Source organism: Trachurus trachurus (genome assembly GCF_905171665.1).
Source record: "Trachurus trachurus genome assembly, chromosome: 24".
NCBI classification, from domain to species: Eukaryota; Metazoa; Chordata; class Actinopteri; order Carangiformes; family Carangidae; genus Trachurus; species Trachurus trachurus.
The window spans coordinates 16,531,369-16,557,161 of NC_139910.1; the positions used below are offsets into that span (position 1 = coordinate 16,531,369).

A 25,793-nucleotide genomic window follows, 5' to 3' on the forward strand; every position below is an offset into this window, starting at 1 on the left:
TACTTCTTACAAATGAGTTTCTGATGCGTGTGTTTTGATGTCTCTCCTTATTAAAAATCTGCCCACAGCAGGGAGGGGATAATATACATGTGTGTGATCAGGTAGAATATCACCACGATATGCAAACAATGGAAAAAATGTCGACTTTATACTGTAGCTATAGAGCTGAGTTTGTGTGTGGTGACATGGGTGAGGGTGGGGTCTCATTGCTCATGCCAATATCAAAAATACACTGCGTGTTTAAAGCCATGAACACTGGCCTTCCCAGAGATGATCAAGTTGTATTGTGTCGTATTGTGTTGTTTTGTATTGCGATAACATACCAAGCACCTGGCAAAGACATCAATGTTAACTGCACCATGGGTTAACATCAATTCATGTACTGTAGGTTTCTGCTAGCTACTGTACAGTGTGTGTGTATGTGTGTGTGTGTGTGTGTGTGTGTGTGTGTGTGTTACTGGATGCGCTTTGTGAGCGTGTATCAGTAGTTCAGTGTTTTCCTACAAATACCATGTGCATGCACGTGTCTCTTTCATAAGACGGTCTCGGCCAACCTTATTCACTAATGATGACTCACAGAAAACTTTACGCCTTTTTTTTTGCACTCATCAGTGAGAAAGGTTGAAAATGCATTGATGGTAGAAGAGAGAGGAATTTAATCTGCAGTCTTTCTTCTCAGACTTCAATGATGTTGATAGACGGCACAGAGGGATGAAACTGTAAGAGACAAGAAAAATAAAAAAAAAGCACCATTGGTGTTTTAGTTTTTCTTCTGCAATAAAGACATTCTTTGATCATAGAAGACAGATGCACTGCCTCCAGGCGAGGAGACTGATATGAACCCAGGTGTTAGTATTTACGTAAAGGCTGGAAGGCTGCAAACACTGCTAGATATTATTATGAAAGAACTAAAATAGAAATGTTTCTTATTGCAGCATTTACTGTATGTTGTTCTTATGTTGGTTAATGCTAGTAGTTGTAAGTAATGTTAAGTGCTAAATTCAAATATAAGAATCTTTTCTCCCCACTGTTTCAATGGCAATGTCTACAATATACATACATACTGCAGTGCTCAGTAGCATTGCAGTATGTATATGGAATTAAAACAAAAACTGCAAATACATTTCCAAAGTATATGATTTATGAAGGTTTTCCAAGCATTCATTTCTTTGTACTGTACAGTACATTATTTTGCAAACACTTCCAAAGCTTTTAGCTTTTCATTAAATCTTTTATAAGAATACAAAAATGTGGCCCTGATGTGCCTCCGCACATCCATTCTGCTTCAACCTTCAGCTTGTGTAGTTCCATCATTTATTAACACCTGAAGCATTGAGTTGAGTTTCTAAAGTCCTCGTCTTAATGTGTCTGACATAGGGATGCAAACAATTAATCGATTATCGATTAATTGTCGATAAGAATTTAATCGATTAAATTAAATTACTTGCAATTAATCGTTCCTTTTCAATGGGAGTTTTACTGTGAAATGTAAACAAGCAAAGCCGACATAATGTAGCGGATCTCTGTGTAAACGTGTGCAGCGCAGCGCACTGCAGCACACAAGGGAGAGAGGGAGAGGAGGTGAAAAGAGACAACAACACCTGTTGTAGCTATACGGGACTCAGGCTGTACCATCGCTAACACACAGACGACCAGTGAGTAACGAGTCAAAAAGCCGCCGACACGGAGCTGCCTGAGGAGTTGTAATGCAGCCTGAACGCAGCTCAAACCCACGGTGCCTCAGCACGGCGACCAAGCTTTGATAAACACACCGGATCCGCGCTGGTTTACAGTATCCTTCCGTAGGTAGTTTAGCCGGTCGCTACCGGAGCTTAATTTTAAAAAAAAAAAAAAAGAAAAAAAAAGCGCTCGTTGCGGTGCCGCGGAGAACAGCGCGTGTGTCCAAGCTGTGTTGGTTTATGTAACTTGAGGGGACAAATGAACCACATATTTATTGTCATGCATTGCTGACTTGGGCATTGTTTCTCAATAAATTAGAAAACCCTTTCCTATCATTCCCCTTTTCCGTGCATGGTTGAAGGAAATTTGGCTCGCATCCACACTCCCACTCCCTCCTGCGCCGAAATGTCACCTTAAGTCACATAAACCAGTACGGGTGTGTGGACACAACCACCTTATTATTGTCAGCGCGACAGCGCCTCATCACCGCTGGTGTTAAAAGGCTCCGTTCTTTCTGCAGTCAGGTTAAAGCGCACATCCGCCGTGTTGGTAAACAAATAGTCCCTCTGTATCAACGGAGGAAACCGTGCTTGAGCAGCTTGGGTTCGAGGTGGTGTGAGTGCGGGCCAGCGGGGGAGAGAGGGGGGAGTGGGGGAGGGGGGGGGCATTCGGGCTTCAGCGCGGTACAGAACAACTGGCCCGTGTGAGTGCGTCCTTATCTGTGGCCGCTGCCAGCGCCACACGGGCTTTGCCTTTCAGCAATCAAGCGCTGTTTTTGTCAATGTTAATAACAATAACAGCAACAGCTGTCGGCAGCTGAGATCGCTGTGCCGTCACCATAGATACGCAAGACTCATTACGGCTCATTCGCAAAATACCTTTCAATGGAAACACCCGCAAATGGCAATTGCACTTTTTCTAAGTTTCAGAAATATCACTTTTATTTTGCGAAAATCTGTAATGGAAACGCAGCAGTGTCTCCCATCTCATCTCATTATGATAGGACTTCAACCTCAGAGCTCTCTGTCCCAATAACGTGCTACTTAAACATTTTCATTGTGCTGTGCTCTTAAAATAAATTAACAAATACTAGTGTAAAGTCCATAAGGAATGTTGATCTTAAATTTTCCCCTTAAATTTAGGTTCTCAGGAAAATCGCCGCTTATCAATTAATCGATCATCGATCGATAAGGTCTATCAACTATCGATTAATGAATTACTCGATAATTTGCATCCCTAGTCTGACAGAAAGCTTACATCTCCGTCTCGACCACCTAATGAGGACTGGAACAAGAGATAAGCCAGCACGGGGAGAAATCGTACAGCGGCTGGCCCTCAGCTAATTTAAAGGAGAGAGACTCGATATGTTGTTGCGTTAAATCTGAGACAGAGGTCAACGCTCGCAACACAAATGACCCGGATTATCGACTGGTCATGCGTATATCTGTTTTGCTGCTCTCTGCCACTTTTTAAAGGGCCATCTGACACACTCAGAGCTTTTATAGCAGGGACTTCTCATCTCTTTCACAGACCACTGAGCCATCCACGGTCTCTATCTTCCTATAGACAAACGTGCCGCTCTTATGTTTTTTTAAGCATCTACTGTATAGGAAAGACCCTCTTTCCATTAGGTGCTTTTTTGAAGGTTTTTTTTTTACTTTCAGTATTATTATTTGATGAGGAAGCCTAACGACTAAATCACTATGTTCCACCAATAGTCCTCTCTATTTTAAGATCAATGCAAGTGTGAAATATAATGGGTACTGTGTATGTTTAGTGTCTGTACCAGAGTGGTAGGTGTTATATACAGCATATTTATATTGCTACATATACCGATGTAGTAAATGAAAATACAATATAAATTGTAAAAAATTGAATTGAAAAGCCATTTTCTAATTGCCCCCATATCCAAGTTCCATTTTCCAATCAAGTAAATGTCAGTTTATATACTGCATTTTCAACACAGGAACAGTAAATCTGTTTTATAGGCGGATGTGTGGCCTGTTTAATCGAGCTGAAGTCAGTGTCACTTCACCCTGCATCTTAAAATGTCTTGGCATCTTTTGGAAAATATTTGTGTTATTGATCAAGCGTCGTCTCACAGATGCACCCATTACGCACTGGAAAGTTTGCACTGAAGTTATGAAGCGATAAAGAGGGGACACTTCATGGCAGCATGAGTGGGCTTAGCACACAGATTAGATTACATTAAGGCTGTTATTCGGTGCAGGAAATTGATTCTGTCATCAGCACTTCACATCCTTTAACCCATGAGATAAAGGCACATCTGTAGGCAGTAATTGATGTAGATGGTAAAACTGCTTCTGTATAGAGTCTCTGCTCCAATGCATTGAATGAACCTTGTGTCTGCGTGTGTGTTTTCAATACCTGACATGCCTGACATGAAAATCATTCAGCCGAAATGCCCTGAACTGACCGTGACTGCTCAGAGAGAGGTGTCATTCTCACTCACCTTGCTCCTCAGCAGCCCTCCACTGTGATGCTCCGGCGTGCTCCTCTCAGATGACGGCTTGGCCTTCTCCTTACTGTTGCTGGAGTCGTTGTCCTTGATGATGTCATACTGCCGGCAGAACAGGGCAATAACAGCTGCCAGGAGGTGAGAGATGGACCCATGTGCAGCACACACACATGCACAGAAGGAGAGAGAGAGAGAGAGAGAGAGAGAGAGAGAGAGAGAGGGGAGGACAGGAATTCAGTCATGAGACGGCAGCTGTCACTCACAGACATGTCACCTCTTCTTCTGGCTGAGCACGTTGAAAGGCCATGCGGATAATGGAATTCTGCTCCCGAGGGAGAGCGACGGCAGAGGCCTTATCTGAAAGTTTGGAAGACAGTAATTCTCCGTGGAGTTTGCTTTGTTGCATTTTCAAGCTGCCAGATGCAGTTCAGCCTCCAGTTTGGATGCGTTACACGGTACACTCACAATTAGCTTCTTTGCTTCACCGAGGATATGAATTTCCATGAGAGCGCTCATCATTAAATATTCAGAAACTGATATACAGCTTTGCTAATGAGAACCAGGGAGCTGTGAGAAATGCTCAGAAGCAAAGGCGTGATTCGTTTAATTTACAAATGATTATTAATGCAGCATGTAAGCACTCTGCAATATTGAGCTACCTGTCATTTTCAGTGTAGGCGAGAGATGCTGGATGATTGAAGCCAGGTCTGCGACTACCCTTGTATGTGTCAAGGTGAAATTTCAGCAGCGTTTTGTGTGATTTCACAAGTGATTCCTCTTCATTTAAACTGTTTATCGCGTCATTTGAAAGTGCACACAAATTAAACTGACACTTTCCTCTGGGTATCAGCGCAGACTGCACTGCTCTGATGTCTTTAAAGCTCTTCACTACATTTTAAGCACTTAAATTTTTTTTTTTTTTTTTAAAACCAACAGCTGCTTATGACACAGAGATGTTGCTTTATATAGCAAATGAGATTACATCACGTTAAAGCAATTACCTAATTACTTTCTAATTCAATTAGCTTTTTCCAGACTGAGACTAAGCTACGGAAAGAAACAGAGATAAGGAATAAAAGATAACAGATGAGAGAGTACTGACATGTAATCAGAACGGAAAGAACAAATAAACCACCACCGCAGAAATGAACCTACTCTCTCCAGCAGATTATGAACGCCTGTTTAATTACAGAAAGTAAAGTAAAGCTGAATTTTAACTGGAGTGGCTGCAAATGAGCAGTTGGTTATGAGAACGCCACACGAGGTGTTTTCATACTTTCACTCCCACTCCTCGCTGCCTCTGCATTACTTTGGTTTCTCTCATTAGTATTATTTAATGTCTCACTCTCGGGGCTCGGAGGCGGGAAATCCTGCTCCCAGATACCTGTCAGTTATGCCGCTTCTCATTGTGCCTCAACACTTCATTAATCAGCGCACTTCGTCAGAGGAGGAGAAGCTCATTCTTGGATGGAGAGCTTAGATACAGAGGATGCTCAGAGCAGTGTGATGTTGGTTTGACACTGCTGCTGCTGTGAAAAAGCCTTAAAGGAACGAGACGCTCAGACGTTGTCAGATTTATTTCTGAGCGTGTTACTTGGGGATTTGGACTTAACAGGAATCCTATTGGTCTTGTTCTGGATGAGCGTCTATTGATCAGTGGTTTATTGATCTGTGTGTCAATGTATTGATGCAGCTACAAGATAATGTACAGAGTGAAGCCTCTGTCAGCTGTGTACCATTAGTCTTCATCACTGGGGCGGACTATAACTGTTAACACGCTGCAATTTCAATGCACAAGTGCAGTTATCTTTTTGCTCATTAAGCAGGATTTTAATTTCACTATTTCACTATTGACAACAGCCTCTCAATAACACCTGGTGCTTGGCTCTGGATTTATAGATATAAGACTTTATTGGCTCTACAATTTGATTAACAACCACTAAAGAATCAAAGACAGGCGTTACTGTGTCACATTAAAGGAACTAAAAGTTAAATGTCACCAGTATTTGAAACGTTGTTTATGTGTTTCAGATGGAGTGATAATATCTTGATGACGCTGATGACCCTAACCCTTAATGATATTAGTAACATAATAAAACATGTAAAAAACTTGGATTTCAATTTTAAGTATTTGTTTAGAACATGAAATATTCACAAATTTACAGTCAAAAATATTGCATGTATGTTATAGAGAAATCACAGGACAAAAACATAAATGGACAAATTTGTGTTAAAGTAACCAGACCTGTTCTAATTTGTGGCAGAAAATACTCCCTTAATGTTGAAACCTTCATTGCTCACAAAAAGAAGCTACCGTATTTAAGAAAATAGATTTTCTGGACTTAAATTTTTGTATTCTAGTTTACTGAATTGAAAGTTGATTTCTGAATAGATTCCTTTATTTACTAAGTTGATAATAACCGGAAACTTACCAGCCCACATGAGCAAGACCACCACAATTATGATCATCTCTCCTGTTTGTAGATGCCGTGACTTGTCAAGGCCTTGCACAGTTGGGTCATCTAAGAGGAAAGAAAGAGCAGAAAGTCAAACTAAATTAGATACTGGATACAAAAGGAATGTATATTTAGCAGTTTCTCTTTCTTTCATAGAGAAATATGAGAAAAACTAAATATTGAAATGCAGATCAATAGAACGACATCATACCCAACACGTGTCGCAGTAAAAGCCAACCCTCACCAAAGTTAAAAACACTATTTCCAGACTCATCGCAGACGTTTTGATTAAAGCAGAAGTGAGTGATCCGGTCGTTTTCGCTAATGCTGCGTTCCAGGCAGGCTTTTGAAATCGTAAATTACAGCTTCAAGTCACAACTTACGACTTTGTAGCGTTCCAGGCAACCCACTCGTGTTTTTCCGACCTGTTTTACCTGTGAAAGTCACTATAACGGCCACTCGTAACTTCCGACCGGTGAACTCGTACCAGATCGAACTGGTACCACTTCACGGTCGGAAAAATACGAGTTTCCTTGAACGCACCATAACAGTCCTCGTCGCTACGTCACCACATTCACGGCGTTCCTTGGCTGCACACACAGCCCTGCATGCCGTTCTCTCTCCTCATTGGATAAAAACTGTAGGATACGATAAATGTTTTCTCCTCGGCTCAGAGCAGAGCAGAGGGACTGAGAGACCCGTGTTTCAGACCAAACACTCTATGTAAGTGATTGCTGTCGGAAGATATAACTATTTAAGACTTATATTAACACAAATATATCACTCACTTCTGCTTTAAGCAGAGACATTAAACTCAAAGTCTGTCAGGAAGAACCAGCAAAAATTTACACTGTGTTTATCTCTCATGACTGTTATTCTATTTAACAAAAAACTGTAATAGTCAGTGGTACAGTAGGCATTACCACATATCAATCTTGTAGCATTAATCCTCCTCTAAGTGGATTGACTATGGGCCTATTTCCACTCTCCAAACTATCTCTTAACCCGCACAGATGGAACTCTTCCAGCGCACCACTCTTCCCAATTGCCTCATTTAGTGAATCAAGTTGTCAAGAAACTGGCCCTCGATGCCAGACTGTCAGCTTCTCTTCACATGATCGCAATTACAGAGTAGGATCTGTTGTATTGTTAGTCGTAGGCCAGTAGTAGTGTGGATGGGCACGTGTGCAGAGATAGGGAACAGGAGGATGTAAATGAATTTGGTTGTTTAGAAAGATCTTAAATCACAAGTGTGCTCAATGGTGGGCACTATGTGTGTCTCAGTATTGACATTGTTGATATTTATTTATTTAATGGAAAAATGTGTTTGCTTTTCATTATCACACTGTATGCTAACTTGGCACTAAGCATATCCACTGTAGAGGTTCAGGGAGTAAATTAAAACAGCAGCGGCAGTCTCTGTTTTCAAACCTACTTCAGTTTTAAATTAATCGTTTGCTTTTCAAACATATGCTTCAGTTCCAAACTGTGAGGAATAAAGAATGTGTGATTTATTGTCTCTGAAGTTGCAAAAACTAGACACAAGGTTTGAAAACAACAACAACAATAGAGTTCTTCACTAACTCATCTGGGGACTCATGGTTTCCCCTCTGAAGCCAAACTCCAGCTGGCCCACAAATAGGTAATCAATATATTTAAAATCTGGACTCATTTCACATTTATAAGTTCATTCACAATTTGAGTTACATTTTCATCAATGGCTGGCATCCATTAGTCCTTCCATACATTACATATATCCATACATACGTGTTATTTATAGAGGGACAATAATATCATGATCAAACCATCTGATTAAAAAAAGACTATTAGCAAACAGTGTGGGATCTACCTCTTGAGCAACAAGTCCTGGTTCTTCCTATTTGTACATTGACAAATCATCAGCAATAAAACATCAAAACAAAGCATCAGCTAACTCAGGCCAGCTCCGATTAGGTGTCATATTTTCTTGCATAAAATAAAATTGTGGAATTTATCTCTAATCCTTTACAGCATAGTGCGTATAGAAGAAGATGCCGGTTCATGGCCAGTGGAGACTGAGGAAGACACATTTCAATGGGATTTATAAGAGTAAAATAAAATTGAATAGAATGAAACAGCATAAACTTTACAGTGACACACTTGGAAAAAAGTGCAACCCCTCCCTTAAGAACTTAGATTCACCTACATCATCTCCTGTATCCCCCCTTTGCAGCGTGAACTCTGCAGAGTCGATATAATCGGACTGCACATTACTCCTAAATGCCAGATCAGGACTCGGGTCAGTGCTAAACATGACTTTGAGTTGTTCTCCAGTTTATTACTTCCACATCTTCTCCAGCTATCTGAACCCAACCAGTGAAATAAAATAAAATATGACAAAAAAAAATGGTTCAATTGAATTTTATCTTCTCAGTGAGTCAAAAACTACTATAACTTTCCCTCTGGACTTATATCCTCACATATTTCTGAAAAGAGAGTTGGGTCCAAGCCTGTAGAAACTGGTGGAAGTGTTGGGATGATGGCGGCGCATCAAAGGCTGTTCCAGTAATGAATGTAATCTGTGAGGCTTGTAGACTCTGCAGAACATCTTGCTCTTGTTTACAGTTTAGTTCACCTAATGATCTCACTTAACTTGAAAAAGTGCTTTGCTACTAACATAGTGTGTAAAATGCTGATACTTGTGTACGTGCATATTTGATGCAGTAGATTTCATATCACAGAGTGAGTTAACAGAATTTCCAGATGACCTGAATAACATGTCCTGCTGCTATTGCATACATATTTAATATTGGCACGGCGTTCAAATATGCTGTGTGATTATTTGCTAGAGAATCACACAGTGGCTCCGATACACCAAAGAGTTTGTGTTGAGATAATTAGTCGACCTCCTCACGCTACAGTAAATCTCTTGATGTTGTTTGTGGCTGTGAACTGTGTCAGGAACCCGTGTAACAACACAACGGGCAGCACTATGTATTCTCACAAAGATTCATCACCTGATTCATTTTTGCATTACGTTTCTATGAGACAATTCACTACACTGAAAGTTTTACTGCTGCCTTTCAAAATGTGAGTGTGTTGGAATAATTAGTTCAAAGGGAATGTAAAACTATGTTAAGTTCAGTAATCTTTAGAAAATGAATTTCATGGATTTCAGATATTAGTTTGCTAAATCAGTCACACTGACAAAAATTACAGTCAAATTTATTTTAATTAACATTTTCTGAGTTTGATGAGTCAGTATTTCATTTTCCACAAAGACCTCAAGCTTTTATTCCAGAGTTTGCACACAGCCAATAGACGACTACTGCTGTGGACTTTATTAAACTGCATATTTGTAAGTTTTCCCTTCTAAGTTTTATTTCTCAGGTGGGTGGGTTGTCGCCTAAAGAGAGCTCTGCCCATTGTTGTCTTAATAATCCAAGACCAGGCGTATTGGTGTTTTTATCCACTGTTGGATGCAGCTCTTGATGATGATGAGTAAATGAAAGAAGTATGATGTTCAACTTGCAACACTTCTTCTGGTAAACAGCTGCAATAGCAAATAACTTACTGTACACGTAGCTCCTTTAAAGTGTAGGTGAGAGGGGATGGTGGTGGTGGTGGTGGTGGTGGTGCGGACTTAATTTAACACTAACCTTCACTGAATGCTGTTATTGTGTAATATTTAGCAGTATTCCCTTCTGAATGATTTTAAAAAATAGCTCCAAATCATTTTCTGTCAAAAAATCATCTTATATCACAATAGTGATCTGTCAATGTGCTGAAAACCTATATGTATAAACCATTTGCGGAATATGGAAATAAAATGATGCATCTGTTAACCTTAATACATAGTAGGTATGTAACAGTGTGTGCAGCGTACCTTTGTCTGAGTGCTGGTAATGAGAGCCTAATGTAGGTGTAGCTTCTGACTCAGCAAAGACAGCTTGGCATCTCTTTGAAGAATCACACAGTAATTGCGTCTAAGGGGACCACCTACCCAGTTAGGTTTGACTGCTTTAGGCATCCATCCTTTGAAAAATGTTCTTATTTTGCTCCCTTGTGTGAAGCAGTTTGACAGCTTGGTGGCAGCAGGTAACATTTTCATTGGGGTCGTGTGGTTTTGTTGAGGAATTATTAATATACTGTAGCTTATTTGGATATTTCTCTGTGATTGTGGCAACACTGTTTGTGGTAGCAAGGTATTCGTGTACCCCCATTTATCATAGAAATCTTAAGTGTAAATCCCTGTATTTCAAAAAAGTTCTACACATGTAGGAATTGTAGAAATAGCTTGAATATCAATAGACTATGCAATGGTACAGAGTGTGTTTCACTCTGAAAGCCAGAGCACAACATACCTCACCCTTGAAGGGCAGACAAAGCACATACAAAAAGTCTTTGATTAAAAGCTTTCCATGGAGCTGATGGAATTGAAACAGACTTTGGAAAGACCTATTGATTTTGAAAAGAAATCCACAGCAGCCTATTTAAATTCAAATTCTCCAGCAGCACATGGTGCATATCGTGCCAGGAAATCCTTTATATGAAGTAGATGGTTTCTAAATCTGGCCAGGCCAGGTATACATTAAATGGCATATGCACTAATATGTAATCATATTATAAAAGGGAATTACACTGAGGACAAAAACAGCATTATTGATTCATGGGTATCATAGCTCTGGCTCTTACAGTAGGAATGTCTGGAATATACCGCAAATCAATTTAGTTTCAATAGGAGGCACTTGGCTGTGACAAAGGATTTGTGAAATGGCTCTGTGATACTTGTGCCAGATAGATCAAAAAGTATTTTTAAGCAGCGATGGCAGCAAGCAGCAAGAACCAGTCAAATAATGTCACATTGAATTAATTCACATTGAGGTTAATGAAGATTATGTTATTATTCATAGGAAGAAGCATTATCCTTTTGAAGTGGGCAAAAGCTTGCTAAAAGACTGGGATTTTATTAGAAATAAAAACATCAGAAATTTGAGTTGTGGGAATTAATATTGTGGCCAAAAAAGAAAATGTAGCCTAAAAGAAAATACTAATTAATACCTACTCTCTCATGTTGATTGTTGATGACATTGGAGCCCACTAAAGGATAACCTTGTCTGTTATCTTTTTAACTAAACATTTTCATGTCCCCTCTGGGAAATAATTTGTCTCTTCGCGTCTTTAATGGACTCATTTATACTGTAATACTGGAAAATCCGAGCCTGAACCAGGAAGTCAATATGACCTAATTAGCATTGGCCATCATCATAACCTAATTCTGATCTTAAAATGTGGGTGAACTCGTGGTGAAAATTAGTCGCTTTGCAAAGCAGTGGAATTGGGTTAATGACACAAAAAAATACTTGTCTTGTACTGTTGCCCACTGCCTGTCTCTCTTCTGTTACCTCAGTGTCTGCCACTAAAGCAGTAACAGGTACTATGTCATCTTTACAGCCTGTTGAGTCCCCACATCATGAGACACCCTGGGATGGTCTCATGGTTTCAGAGATTCTAAGGGCCAGAAATACTGTGCATTGACTAGGCCTATTTATTAAATTGACTTGAGTGTTGACATGCATAGTCACTCTTACAACATAATTACAGTCAGCATTACTCCTACACACTGACCGCCGTATACAGTAGCCTACTTGTACACAGTGTGGATACCTGCAGCTATAACCTAGCATATGCAGCCTCAGAAACTCTGAAATACAATTATAGCTACAGTGTTGCTGATGTTGTTCAGATCCAAATGCTACTTGTTACTTTTTGATTAACAGATTGTACCTGTGGTTGAATCACATCAGCAGTGAATCTGGTCACTGTGTTTTTCTAGGTTATCACTCAATAGGGTCCTTTTCATTTTCAAATTATTTTCAATGGCCCTGCTTGTCTCAAACTGGTTTGATACATAGAAATAACACTGTAATGGGGTATCTATTAAAGGAGCGTTAATCACAGCTGTTACGTGTGGATTTTTCTCAGCGTGCATTGTGCGTGTCACAACAGAGCCCAGTCCACAATAAATTAACAGCAGAGTGTGAATCTACAATGATACAGAGTCAAACGTGAGGAGAGAGGGGCTAAACAATAAACTTGAAAATATTACATGAAAAAATTTGATGTGATTAGACTTTGAAAATAGGGCATGAGGAGTCAGCAGTGCTGGCATTGGATTTATGGGACACTGACACTGATTACTTCTCCAGTTACAAAAACAAACTTGCACAAATGAAGCTCATTCACTGAATGGGCTGTTTTTGTGACCCACTTGGCTGACTCAAGGGGCCACAAATCCTGATTAATGTTGCGTAGTGAATCTTTTCTTGAGAAATTTGTAAGGCCCCAGCCTTAAGTCTTTTCACGCTCAGCACTTTGCTCCAATATTGATGGTTAGGTCGCTTTTTCGAAATTCTGTTGCTCTTACCTTCACAGCTAAGCACGGAAGATAATTTCCGGAGTATTTATCGTAGAGCAACCGGACAGCAGTGTAATGCCAGTGTCTGTATTAGCTTAATGAACAGCACACATGCTCTTGTGTTGAACTTGAGCTTGAATTAGTCCCTTTCACTTTGGCTGATCTTGCCAGCTTAACTAATGGTACCCAACCTGAGTCAGCTTAAGAGAAACTTGTGTCAGCACTTTATGCATTCAGACCATACAATACCAGAGTAAAAATTGTTTGATTCTAGACCAATGTCAAACCCCAGCTGCCATTATTTTATTAGTTAATGTATTTGGCTCATCTCATAAGCGCGGCTGAACTAATGCAGAAAAGATTAGCAGTCCAGTTCCTTCTGAAACGTACTGTAGACTCTTCCCAGCTGCTTATAATAGAAAGCAAATAGCCTTTACTGTCTCTTTCCGCATCTGTGCTGTAAGAAACTCAGAGCTATACTAAACCTATTCTCTGATGGTCACAGTCCTCATATTTCCTCCAGCCCATGAGCTGAGCCCAGACACTGAGTCTGAAGTGTCTTAGAGTGTGTGTCAGAATCCTGATTAGGCACCCAAAGTGATATAGAGTTGCATAAATTCAGAGAGGAGCTTCCCTGCGGCCATGCACGAAGAGTCTGTCAATAATGAATTGGTGTCTGGGAGAAAATAAACCTGCCAGAAGCACATAGAAACCCCCCCCCCTTCTGCCCATAGCGCCCTCGAGAGATGCTGTAAGAGGAGGCTTCAGGTTACTTGCACTTATGCCGGCAGTAGCCTTTACTGTACTGTACTTCATTTTCAATGTCAGCGTGCTTAAAAGCATTCAACAGTCAGAGGAGGCTTCGGTGCAACAACAGGAAAAGGGTAGGCTATGTAATGGCTTGATGCTGTCTGTGTCTTGGGAAAAAGGCCCGAGGCAGACCATGTAGAATTAAAATCAAAGCATTTTGTTGCGATGTTACATAACAGCACTGTGAATAAATGTGACAAGCGACATGTTGTGACCTCAGGAGTCAGGAGTGTTGAATTTTGACAAAGTTTACGGCATCTTGTTGACTTGTGGAGAGGTTCTGGATTAGTACAATGCCTGGCAGTTGAATAATATATTTATTTGTTATTGTTATGTAACAGCCTCCTTTTTTTTAGTTCTGAGATCAGGCAGATATCAATTAGCATTCACTGTTCTTGTATGTTTGCCAAAACTGATGACTTTCAGCTAGTAAAGGGAGATGTCAACAAGTGCAGCCCTGTTTATCATTGGTTTTACCCTTGTTAGCAGTACTTGGCTGTCTATTGGTCTTAAGGATCTACAAGTCTGTGGTTTATGACCAAATACCTTCAAGTCCCAATAGTTTTTTTTTTCCCTTTAAATTTAAGGTTTATTGGTATTTGAGGCAACGCTAGCACCAACCTGTTGTTGCCTGCAAAAGACCATTCAAATGAGCTTTGTTATCAGTGTGTCTTGGAGCGACATACCTTGGTTGGAGCTGTTGGAGGGGAAGCGATCTGTTTTCTTGAGGGTGCGAAAATGGACCTTCTTGCTGGCTTGACTTTCTCCATAGAGACCAATGGACTGGACCTGGATGATGTAGTCCGTCTCCTCCTCCAGGTCCCAGAGAACACATGAGCGGCTGGTGGTGTTGACTTCACGAATGAATCGCTGCATGTGTCCATCCTGCCTCTGAGTATAGGAAGAGTGGCAAAAAACAAGAGAAAGGACTGATTTATTGAGAAGATAAAAAATTCAATACAGCGGCCGGTGAGGTGATCAAGGTGACCACACACTAATGTGTCCCTATGGAAGACGCTGCTGTCTTCTATAAAAAAAGCCTTGTTGCTTCCACTTTATGAATTTCATCTTCACGGTGCAATATTGTATCGCCCACCAACATCATAAAATAAGAAAGATTCTAAACAATCATGTTAGTGTATATGGGGCATGACGATGTGAGGCGGAGGTGACCAACCAGAAAATTCATAGTGCTGGAGAGTGACATGCTGAGTACTTTATTATATTAACAGTTGGCACTTTATTTTCACCATATGGTGTCTTGACTAGAAATGGAAAAAGCCGTGGAGTCAATATTCTGATTAATTTAAACTCGAGACCAGTACCTTCGAGACACGAGCGCTCAAAGTTCGTTTTTGACCTTTAAGGATGATACTGGAGCAGTCGAGGCCCAGAGCTGTGAAAATGATTCCTCCTGCTCACATGTGCTTCTCTGTTTCTTAGTGTGCTCTCTAGCACATCTGCACTTGAAGCAGCTCAGGGATCTGATTAAGATTTTTTTTTTTACTTGTTAGTCATGGCAAACAATGAGTAATGTAACAATTATGGAGCCAATACATTCACTGCAATCACTGAACGTGTTCAAATTTAAGCCACATAACATTATAAACAGCTCTGATAAATGGTTGTGTGTTGTGCTGTATACAGCCCATCAGTCGCACAGAGTCAATAGCAAAAGTTAAATGGCTGCATAATGTTTCCAGTTGCATAAAGCATAAACACGATTACAGGCAGCATATGGCATTCCATCATTCACTGTTAGCATTCATTGGTTTTCCTATTTTAAGCCTTTGAAATCTTTTCATCTTGGAAAATGCAGTTTGGCAGCTTTACATACTTATATGCATTCATGCAGCATCCTTGTTTTCTCTTGACAAATCGACCGTGCCAAGTTTTATTCTAACTCCACGCTTGAAGGCGAGATTTAGTCAGGCTTCCTCCGTGCTGAGCAAAGATTTAAGGGCTTTTTTAGAATATGCGTCCAAATGAAAACAAACCCGTCTTTGTTCACCCAGGATCTTGTACATACAGTATGTGATACTATAAAGTCACAATTCAAATTGAGAAATATTTCCTGTGTGCACAATGTTTTTTTTGTTTATATACTGAATCCAGAGATTAAACTATTATTTAATTGTCAAAAAACAAAACAAAAAAACAAAGTTTAGTTTCTCTTCATCTTTTATCCAAATGTATCCCAGAAGAAATGTGACAAAGAAAACTGATGCCAGGTGCACTTCTTCTTTGTAGCCACTGCCTGTGTGCCGTGCCAACATAACTTCAACAGGACATGATGAAGGCTCGGTGCCAAACCACAAATGACTATGACTAAAAAAAAGCTGGTGCCATTTTTTTTCTACTCATGACTCGTGACTATTCTTTTCCATGCTCCCTCTGATTGACATCACAAACTCAGGACTTGCCTGTTGTGAGATAGAGAAGCCAATTATTATGTCTCCCTCTGGAACCTCCCAGGATACAGTTGCAGAGTCGGCCCGCAGGTGCATGACAGACACATTGACGGGAGCTGGTGGCCGGTCTGGAGGAGAGGAAACAGAAACAAAGAGGTCCATTAATCCACCGAGATGTCGAATTATGCATGCATGTGGAAAGAAAGACATAGCATTTTGTTGGCACTGACTCACCACAGGTGTTTCTATCAAGAGGGAGCAGCTGATTCTAGCTATTTGTACTGTCAAAGCACATTTGGCAGTGGTTATGGAATGACACTGAAAACATCTGTATCCGCCCTCATCCAAGTTGAGTCATCATGGTACAGTGTTAGGTATTATGTTGTAAAGAAAAAAAAGGGTTTAGGAATAGGGAGCAGCAGCCCTACAATAGTCAGCTATAATATTATATGACATTGCCGCAGAGTATTGTGTGAGGTTTTCTCAATCCTCAAGAAGAGATCCAGACTTCAAAGGTTAGATGTGGTCTGTAGTTTTGTAGCATTATATAAAAGTGGAAATTGGAAAAGTTTTTGGAGAAAAGCTGCAATTAACGAGTATTTTTGGTAGTGATTCATCTGTTAAATGATTTTGTCATCTTGCATTAATAATTTATTCTATATAAAAAAAAGTAAAAAATACCTTTTAATTTCCAAAGGCCTAAGATTACATTGCATTCTTTCACCATGTTGTCACTATACTGTATGTATTACCATTGCAACTGTGTCCCTTTTAAAAAAAAAACTCAATACTGCTCACGCAAAGACAAACACAGAGAATATACGTACTTAACTAGCTTGCTTGCATTTCATCATCACCCTCAAAACCACAGATACGTGTCACTTTCTCACATTTTTCCTCAAAGCCTCCTCATCTGTCACCCTGACAGAAAGGCCCTTTTTAAAGTAACCACTGTGTCCATTTCATGTCCACCTCCCTTGGACAGAGGGTGGGGGGGGGGTTACATCTCTTCGCCCTGTTATTTTGCAGCCATCTATCATGATTTGCTTTGCTGGTGGAGGCGCTGATTGCGAAGTGGGGACAAAAGTCTGGGAAGCCAAAGGCAGGAGAAACAGAGGGTGACAGATCTAATAGAGGGGCCCGTACGGCTTTACACTTTCCAAGCAATCGCTCGGGTCAGATGGATAGGTGAGATGGGATTGGCTGGGCAGATGGGGACCTGGAGGGCCTCCACAGGGCTTTTGTTGTTAATATAGGTCTAATGGACTTTGTGCGCTGTCACAGACGGTAACTGATGCAACGTGGAGAGGGTCAAGTGAGTGGAAAAATCCTGTACTGTCAGATATATGAAAAATCATGACAAAAGCAGACAAGACGCAGCATAAAAGCATGAAGGGAAACTGTGTGTTGATACAATGTGCTCAGTGAGTTGTAACCACAGCAGCTCTTTAAAGGGATGGTTCAACATTTTGGTAAATTTGCCTATTGACATAATCCCTATAGTCATAGGGGTAGGTTCATTACCTTTAATGGGCTCTATGCACAGCTCCACTACCAAGGGGGTAGATCGCACTACACGCAGGCGTAGCTCACAGTCGGCCATATTTGAACGGGCAAATTGCTCTGACTCTGGCTGCAGTTACAGTGCAGTAGATAGGTGATCCAGTCATCTTCACTAAAAAAACGATTCATAACAAATAAATCAGTATGTAGCTATCACTTTAACTATTTGCATAATGTCACTGTAATGTTACTTTTACAAAAAAAGTACATGATTAAAATGATCCGTGATTTTAAGTATGCTGCATCATAACTGCATAGACGTTCATAAAAAATCAAACCGTTTTGAAATCGGACAAAAACTGAGCAAGTTGTGGTCATTATAGCAGAACATGCACCATAGGCTTAAAGACCCACTCCCGTGAAAATTGTGTTTTTTGAGCTTTTCACATGTTCCTGTGGCATTTTTCTTGTGTTAGAGCACATATCAGCAGAAAAGGAAGTGCAAAATTGCATTTCTGAGTTTTTCTGCCTTCAAACTGCTGTGAACCAATGGCAGACGCAAACTGGCAGTTTCAGGGAGCTGACGTGTCACAGCTCCAGGGGAGGGCACTAGTGCTACAAGCTCTCGCCCTGCTCTGCATCTGGCTCAGGTGAAAGGCTTCACAGCTCAGTGTAGCTGTCAAGGTATAACAGGTATAGCTCACCTGGTAGAGCAGCTTGCACCGTGGGCAAGGACTATGCTCCAGTCTGGGATCGAATCCCAGTGTGGAGTTTTACGCTAAACGCACTGAATCTGTAATTGTACAATGTCCAGCTGTCAGCAAGCGGGGGGTGGGGTGCGAGGCGGTGGCTGGGCAGGTGCAAAGCAGCGCAGTCTCCGCCCACCCCCCATTGCTAATGTGCATGGCTAATGAGCTGGTTTTAAAATGACCAAAAAGGGTCGCGGGAGTGGGACTTTAATGCTCTGAGGGAGAGAGTTGCCCGTCCCAAGATGGCCGCCGTTCTGGCTACGCTTTGTCATTGGGCAGCAGCGGTGGGTGAGTCATCTAGTCTTCTTATATATATCTATGTCCACTACTTCCTGAATTTAAGGCAGCTCCTTTATTTCCTGTCTTACGTTATTGGACAAAGTTAATCCAGGTGTGTCTGACCATTGTGACTACCTGGACACACCTGGATTAATCCGTTTGTCCAATAATGTAAGACAGGAAATGAAGGAGCTGAGTTCAGGAAGTAGTGGAGCTGTGCATAGAGCCCAAGCTGTTTTTTTTTTAGATCCGCGGGGCACACAATTGAGCTACATCGTCCCCTGTCCCTCAAAACTCAACAAATACACAGTCCAACAACTCCATAATGCTCTTGTGGAGAAGTTGTGACCTGCACTTTCACCACGCTATGAAATAATAAGACAAAGTTGTTTTCGAGGCAAATGCAGCTGGAACTACATTCCAGACACCGCTGCTGGGCGGAGTGATTTTAAAAGTAGTTCCGACTATTTGCTTCGTGTGTCGTAATGTTACATAATACATGATTATTTCATAGCGTGGTGAATGTGCAGGTCACAACTTCTCCATAAGAGCGTTTTGAAGTTGTTGGACTGTGTATTTGATGAGTTTTGAGGGACAGGGGAACAATGTATCGTTGGCTCAATTGTGTTGCTGAGCAGCTTGCGTCTCTGTCCTCCGGATCTCAAAACAACAGGCAGTGAGAATTAAAGGAAATAAACCTACTCCATAGGAATTGTAGGCAAATTTGCCAAAATGTAGAATTATCTACTTACTAAGTACGACTTTTAGTTACAGCTTTCTGCAGCAGTATTAATTGACGGTTGTACCGTCAATTTGTATTTCAAATACTTTTATTAACTCATGGGGCATGGATGTAATAACCCATAATACAGTTGTCTTGAATTGACAGCCGAAGGCATGTGCTGCACAAGGACAATATTTCATCGCAAAAGTGCACTTGAGGGAGAAAGATGAAAGACACAATGATGAAATTGGGAGCCATTTCAAATGATTTGCTGTTTCCGAGCTCAGTCCCTCTCACATCCCTCTCCTCTTATCTCACCATGTCTCTCCTTTTATCTCTCTCTCTCTCTCTCCCTCTCTCTCTCTCTCTTTCGCTTCTTGCACTTCTGTCTGTTTTTATCTCAGAGACAATCAATGATGGCCTCTGTGTTCGGTGCAATAAGGTGACATTGAAGCAGATCAGGAGACCCTCGGGTCAGACGGGGGCTATCAGTCTCCCTGTCTCAAATCCTGGTGGCACTGTGAGCCACAGGTCAAACGCAGGCATGGCGCTCGGCTCCTCGGTCTTGGTGACACACTCAGAGATTGGTTTGTTGGACGTGTGGGGGGTAGGGGGGGCTCAACATGAGAGGAAATGAATGTTCTTACTGTAGAGAGGAGCGGGAGAGGAACAGGGCTTGGCTGTTAGGTAGCACTGGTATCAAGAGGTTAAGAGGTGACATGTGTCTCATTTTGTCCATTTAATGAGAAACTCCTTTATAGGAGCAGGTGCCGTAATGTGTTAGAATAGACGCACAGCGGGTTAAGAAGGAGGTCGATTCACATGGTATAAATTGTCCTTGATCTTTGGAGAGCTGGCGGGGAGTGAGTCATACATATATTTACAGTAATGGTTCCCACGTCCTTGTGCTTTGGCAGGATCTAAACGGCTGCTAATTCTGTGTCACCAACATTTGATGATCATGCCAGTGATCCCATAATTAAAAATTCATTGCAATATCCAGACACTTGCGTTACATTATCACAATTCATATAAATATTAACAAATCCCTGCTCAGATGTCACACATGGTTTGGACAAAGCAGACTTTAATTTGCTCTAGATCCCAGTTAATAGTTAATAAAGTTAATAAAAGCCGCACAGACACTTTGATTGCAAAAATAGAAAATAAAAATAAAAATAATTTTGTTCTGGGGATAAATCTGATTCTGTGGGTAACAAGCAAAAGCTACAGTATAAAGCCCCGACCACTGTCAGCATTTGTCCTGCGGTGCACAGCACTCATCACGATCAGCATTTATCTAAGACGGGTCACATTCATTTCTCTTGAAGCTCGTTGTCCTTTAGGTAATGGGGGTTATAGACAGCCACGCACGGGCCAAAAAGCAGCCAGTAACCATGATGCATTGTCTGCGAGTCATTTACTGGTGATGGAGCAAGTGACGGTTCAGTTGAAGCAGGCTATGAATCATCACTAATGCATAAGTGCTCTCTTCCTACAGTACTGTATATGATGTTTCCATAGCAGGCGGTTGAGAAGGGCAACTATATATTTTCACCTGGCTTGGTGAAGTGACCTTATGAGATAGAGAATCAGGTGAGATGAAGCCAACTGCATCCAAACTAAGTGTTTTATTTATTTATTATTTTAGAGGCTGATGATGAATAATAAGAAACTCATGTTTCCATAATAACTCTTGACACAGATGTTTACTGTAGCTCAGTGACTTTCTGATGCAGATATTTTTTTATCGATATGACATCCAACTGTCCAAAATCCCATTGTCTCCTTTACAATCTTTAACATTTCACTGTGGTCACTCCAGTATTTGTTATTGGCCACGTGTCCTGGATGAGCCCGGTTCTGCAGAATGCATTATGTAAGATCTGAAATCAAACAGCAATAGGTCACAGCGGCCGTGGAGTGTGTCAGTGCAAACAAATGGTATGAACCCTCCTGGGATGTGGGTGCACTGCCAGGATGAATCATAGCATATAGCCAAAGCCCAGCACATTAGCTGCTCCCCATCTACGCAGAGCGCACACAGAGAGAGATAGTGAGAGTGCTGCTGAGATCTCTGAATGGCCGAGGAGCCACGTGGAGAGGAGCCCAGTCTGAATTCACCAGCATGAGGTATACAGCAGTGACATCTTTTGTTTTGACCTCTATATTTTGCTGCCGTCACACAATTCCTAATTTACACATAGGTTATTGGTTGGTGCATCGTATAAGATCTGAGATTTATTGGGGAAAAAAATGTATGATCAAACTGTAGAATTCTTTTCATCTATCTTGCGCAGCTTTTGATCGCAGACCGCTGTGGATCTCCATGATACGCTGAGTAAACAGAAGCAGAAAAATGAGACGTGAGCAGAAAATTGGAGATTACACCACCTGTCAGATTCAGCAGGAACACACACACACACACACACACACACACACACACACACACACACACACACACACACACACTGACAGATGACGTGTCATCTCCATCTTCACTGTTTCCAGGAGCCACCACTGTGTTTAATCTGATTCTGCCCCCCACAGAAAAGAATTAAGGTGGAAATCTGAAGTCGGTGAAAAATGCAATATATAGCTGCCTCTCTCAGTTTGCCTCCTGCACCTGATGCAGGTTATTGAATGATCGCACTCGTGAGGAAATAAAACTGTCACCTCAGATTTAAGTCACTGTCATGGAAAGTGAGGAGAAATCAGAGGCGGTGACCTCTTCTAATTGGCTCTTAGAAGAAATCCTTTGTAGATTACCATGGGATTATAAATTTCATATGAAAGTGGTGTGTTGACATTTTTCACTGCTAATTAATCCATTTCTACTCTACGCTCGCTCTTTTGGGTGGTTTTAGAAACAACACACAAACATTAAGGAGATAATTACTGTATAACAAAGCTCCTCTGCTCATTTACAGTTTGGGTTGTGATAAATGTGATAAATACTCTTTGTCGTCCTATAAACGCTCATCACAGAGACAGAAACTGCCACTGTTTGATTTTACAAGCATCAGGTCTGACGTCCGCTCATTATTTAGTGGACACAAACACTTCAAATGATTGATCAGTTCACTAAGGAACTGGTACAACTCCCAAAGGTGCATAATTCATTTAGCTTTAAACACACTTAAAAGGCAGAACACTGTGGTTTACCACTGTGGTGCTCTCTTCACTCCTGTGCAATCGATCATATTTCATTGTCAGTTACCTCCAAGCTGGTGCAGAGTTTAAAGGCCTGCGTGTAACGTGATCCTTTTCTAATACTTATACTGCTGTGGAATAATACGCTCACTGACGTCCTGTAAATGAAGGCACCAACTCATAACAGGTACTGTGAATTCTAATGTCCTGCCCAGTCAATCTTCAAACGCCTTCATCTGCATGTGTTTCGGTCTCCGTGGAGGGGAAGTCTAAATGTTCTCCTCCGCATGGTGGGGGGTTGTCACACACAGCTGCTCGCAGGTGTTACAAATCACCTGCTAGCGTGGCTCTTAAAGCAGCGTCATGCTGGGTTTTTATCTCGGCCGCAGCGACTGTCTGCACCCACGTTACCTCTAAAGACCATTTTCTTTGTTCCATCTGAGTCCATTTCCCTTCTGTGATCCTGCTTCTCTGCCACATTTTCACTACATGCCATGTTTCTTAAAGCTTGAGCTCTGATACATTAGTGTCCGTCTAATGCAGCAACAGCACTATGAACTACCTCTGTGGAATATAAGACGGAAAGATTTGTCCATCCAGGTGTGGCTAAGTCCTTTTTCCTGTACTTTTCAGGGCCTTTATTATTATTTTTTTTAGAAGTGGCACTTACTGCCCCGTGATTTAGGTACACTCTGTCTTCTTCACAGACCCAGAGGCTGCGAGGCAGCAGTGGAACCAGATGGGACCAGGTGCCAGTCTAAGGTTAATGTAATCACTGGCCAAACCCTGAGGCTTTTCAGCTGCGAGCTAACATTACTTCATCATCCCAAAATTGTAAAGGCTAGCAAGCAGCGACACGCTGGAGCAGATTTGTTTACAATCAGGGATCAGGAGTTTGTGGTATTGAATTTATCGGCTGCACTGGGTTTTTTCCAACAAGCATGATGTAGGGTTTGACACTCATAACAGTGATATAAAACCCAAGGCTGAGTGAAATCCAGTTATTTTTCACACACTGTATTCTGTTCTTATGTCTGTGTATTTGTAAAAATGTCATGCCGTGTGACAGCAGGTGAAACGGTGGCAAACATTGGCTCCAACACTGACCGTCTATTTGCCAAGAATGTGTCACCAGAATTATGAACAGCAGATTGCCAATTTGACGAATGATATGAGCCTGGCCATCCAGATAAATCCAATAACTTATAATTTGTATTTGTTTAGTGTCTGAAGCTCCTGTCGGCCTCGTGTGGGATTTGTTTTCCCGCATGCTTGTTTTCAGACCGTGGAAATGTAAATATGGTTACTCACATTCGAGTATTTCTTGTCAGATTGGAGCTAGAAAATGAGAAAAGTCAAACATCCTGTGTGGGTTTGCACCATTCGTCTCGGTCTTGGTTTAGTCTGGGATTTTGCTCAATGACACTCTAACATTGGAAGCTCGATTGCTCAATTTAACACATGAACATCCGATCCAAAATGTCACTTATGCAGGTTTTTATTTTTGCAAATACGGAAGCCATGGATCCAAAATTAAAGATGTGTACCATGTAGCTTTTTGTGTTATTATGACTCATCCTGAGCAGCGTGTTTAATGGATGAGTGAGAACAAATTTCAGTAGGTGGAATGGAACAGAAATTGACTTTATTAAATGCCAGTTTCACCAGCGTTACATCATTTTGGGTGGCTTTTTAATAATTAAACTAAAATTTACAAGCGGCGTTACCTAACAGGGACTTAGGGGAAATTTCCCCTCGTCCTGCTTCATTGTAGTTGACGTTTTCATGGACAAACCTCACCGTGACCTAAAGAGGCTTACAATTAATTTAGAGCTTCCTCTGACTGACATGTCGCTGTGTCCCACAGGCTCACTGCAGAGAGAGGGAATGACAATGATGAATTCCTCATTTATTCCCATTTACTTTGAAGCTCGTTGCACCAGCCACATTAATATGTATATTTATGAGTGCCATGTTTATTATTTTAATAGTAGCTTTTCCTGCTCTTGACAACAACCCAATTGCAGAACTCCACCGAGATCACAGATGCTCCTTGCGTCTCACATGTCAGTGCAGAACATGACAAAAGCTCTGAATCTTTCTCTCAGGCAGACAGCACACGACACCCACAGAAACAGTGAAGTGCCAATCTGATTCTCTCAAGGCGCTATCACATGTAGGACTCGTTCCCTTGAGAGAAAGGGAGAGGGAGTGATAGAGGTAGAGACAGTTAGATGAAGAGACAGAGATACTGTAGATGCACCCATTCAGAGGCTGTTAGAAGAGATCTTAGTGACAGGAATAGGACAGATTCATAAACACTGGGTCTGAAACCAAGCATGTGATGATGAGCACGCAAACAAAGAAACACACACACACACACACACACACTTTAAATGAGACCTTACAGTTCCAGCACAGGTGATGCCTTTTCCCCCCTCATTTCAGCTCTGCAACTGGTGTCCCACTAATTTAAAGTGAATGACTGTGTGTATTTTTGGCCTGCCTCAAGAGCTTTGTTTATTGTTAGCATGATTTAAGAATGAGCTGGTCTTTCTTTAGTCAAACAATTGAGAGAAAAGTGAGCAGACACAATCTGAAAAGACTGCATGTACTGTAGCTGTAGTGCAGATTCTGTCTTTATAGGAAATTACTGCCTGGTGCACCTGTTAAAATGTGTTTTATAAGCTGCTTAACTGTGCAGGGCAAACTGCCAAGGTTATTTGTGGGTTTCTAATATTCAAACACTAAACAGAAATGATATTTTGAAATAGGTACTGTGACTTATTTTTGTGAATGATTGAAAGAAAGTAAAGAAATATCTAAATAATGGTGATATGAATCTGGTTGAACAGGTGTCACTGGATGAGCTGCATTAGAATCAAAATGTATATTAAAACTATATCAGGTCTTGTTTCATGAATGAAAGTACATCCTCAGGTGGAGATTAAAATAACCAACAGACACTCTGACTTATTCATGTTTTATGATAAGTAATGACGCATTTTACAAGGCTCTAAAGTGCATAACGAGGAATGTGACTTGTACTTACTCGCTCCTACCAAGAACATGTCGCTGCCAAAAAGCAACAGGACCACGGAGTTGACCAAAACAAGCAGACGAGCCATGTCTCTGTGGATATCGCTGCTATT

At 41.1% G+C, this 25,793-nt stretch overlaps 1 protein-coding gene across 1 annotated transcript; it reads right to left on the bottom strand.

Moving 5' to 3' along the window:
• Positions 1–675: 675 nt before the first annotated feature.
• fndc4a (fibronectin type III domain containing 4a) lies at positions 676–25,769 on the bottom strand (the record flags this gene model as incomplete). Its single annotated transcript, XM_084000670.1, has 6 exons — positions 676–717; positions 4,154–4,287; positions 6,592–6,681; positions 14,509–14,713; positions 16,246–16,361; positions 25,694–25,769. 6 exons carry the CDS (start codon positions 25,767–25,769, stop codon positions 676–678), a joined length of 663 nt encoding a protein of 220 aa, XP_083856796.1.
• Positions 25,770–25,793: the final 24 nt, after the last annotated feature.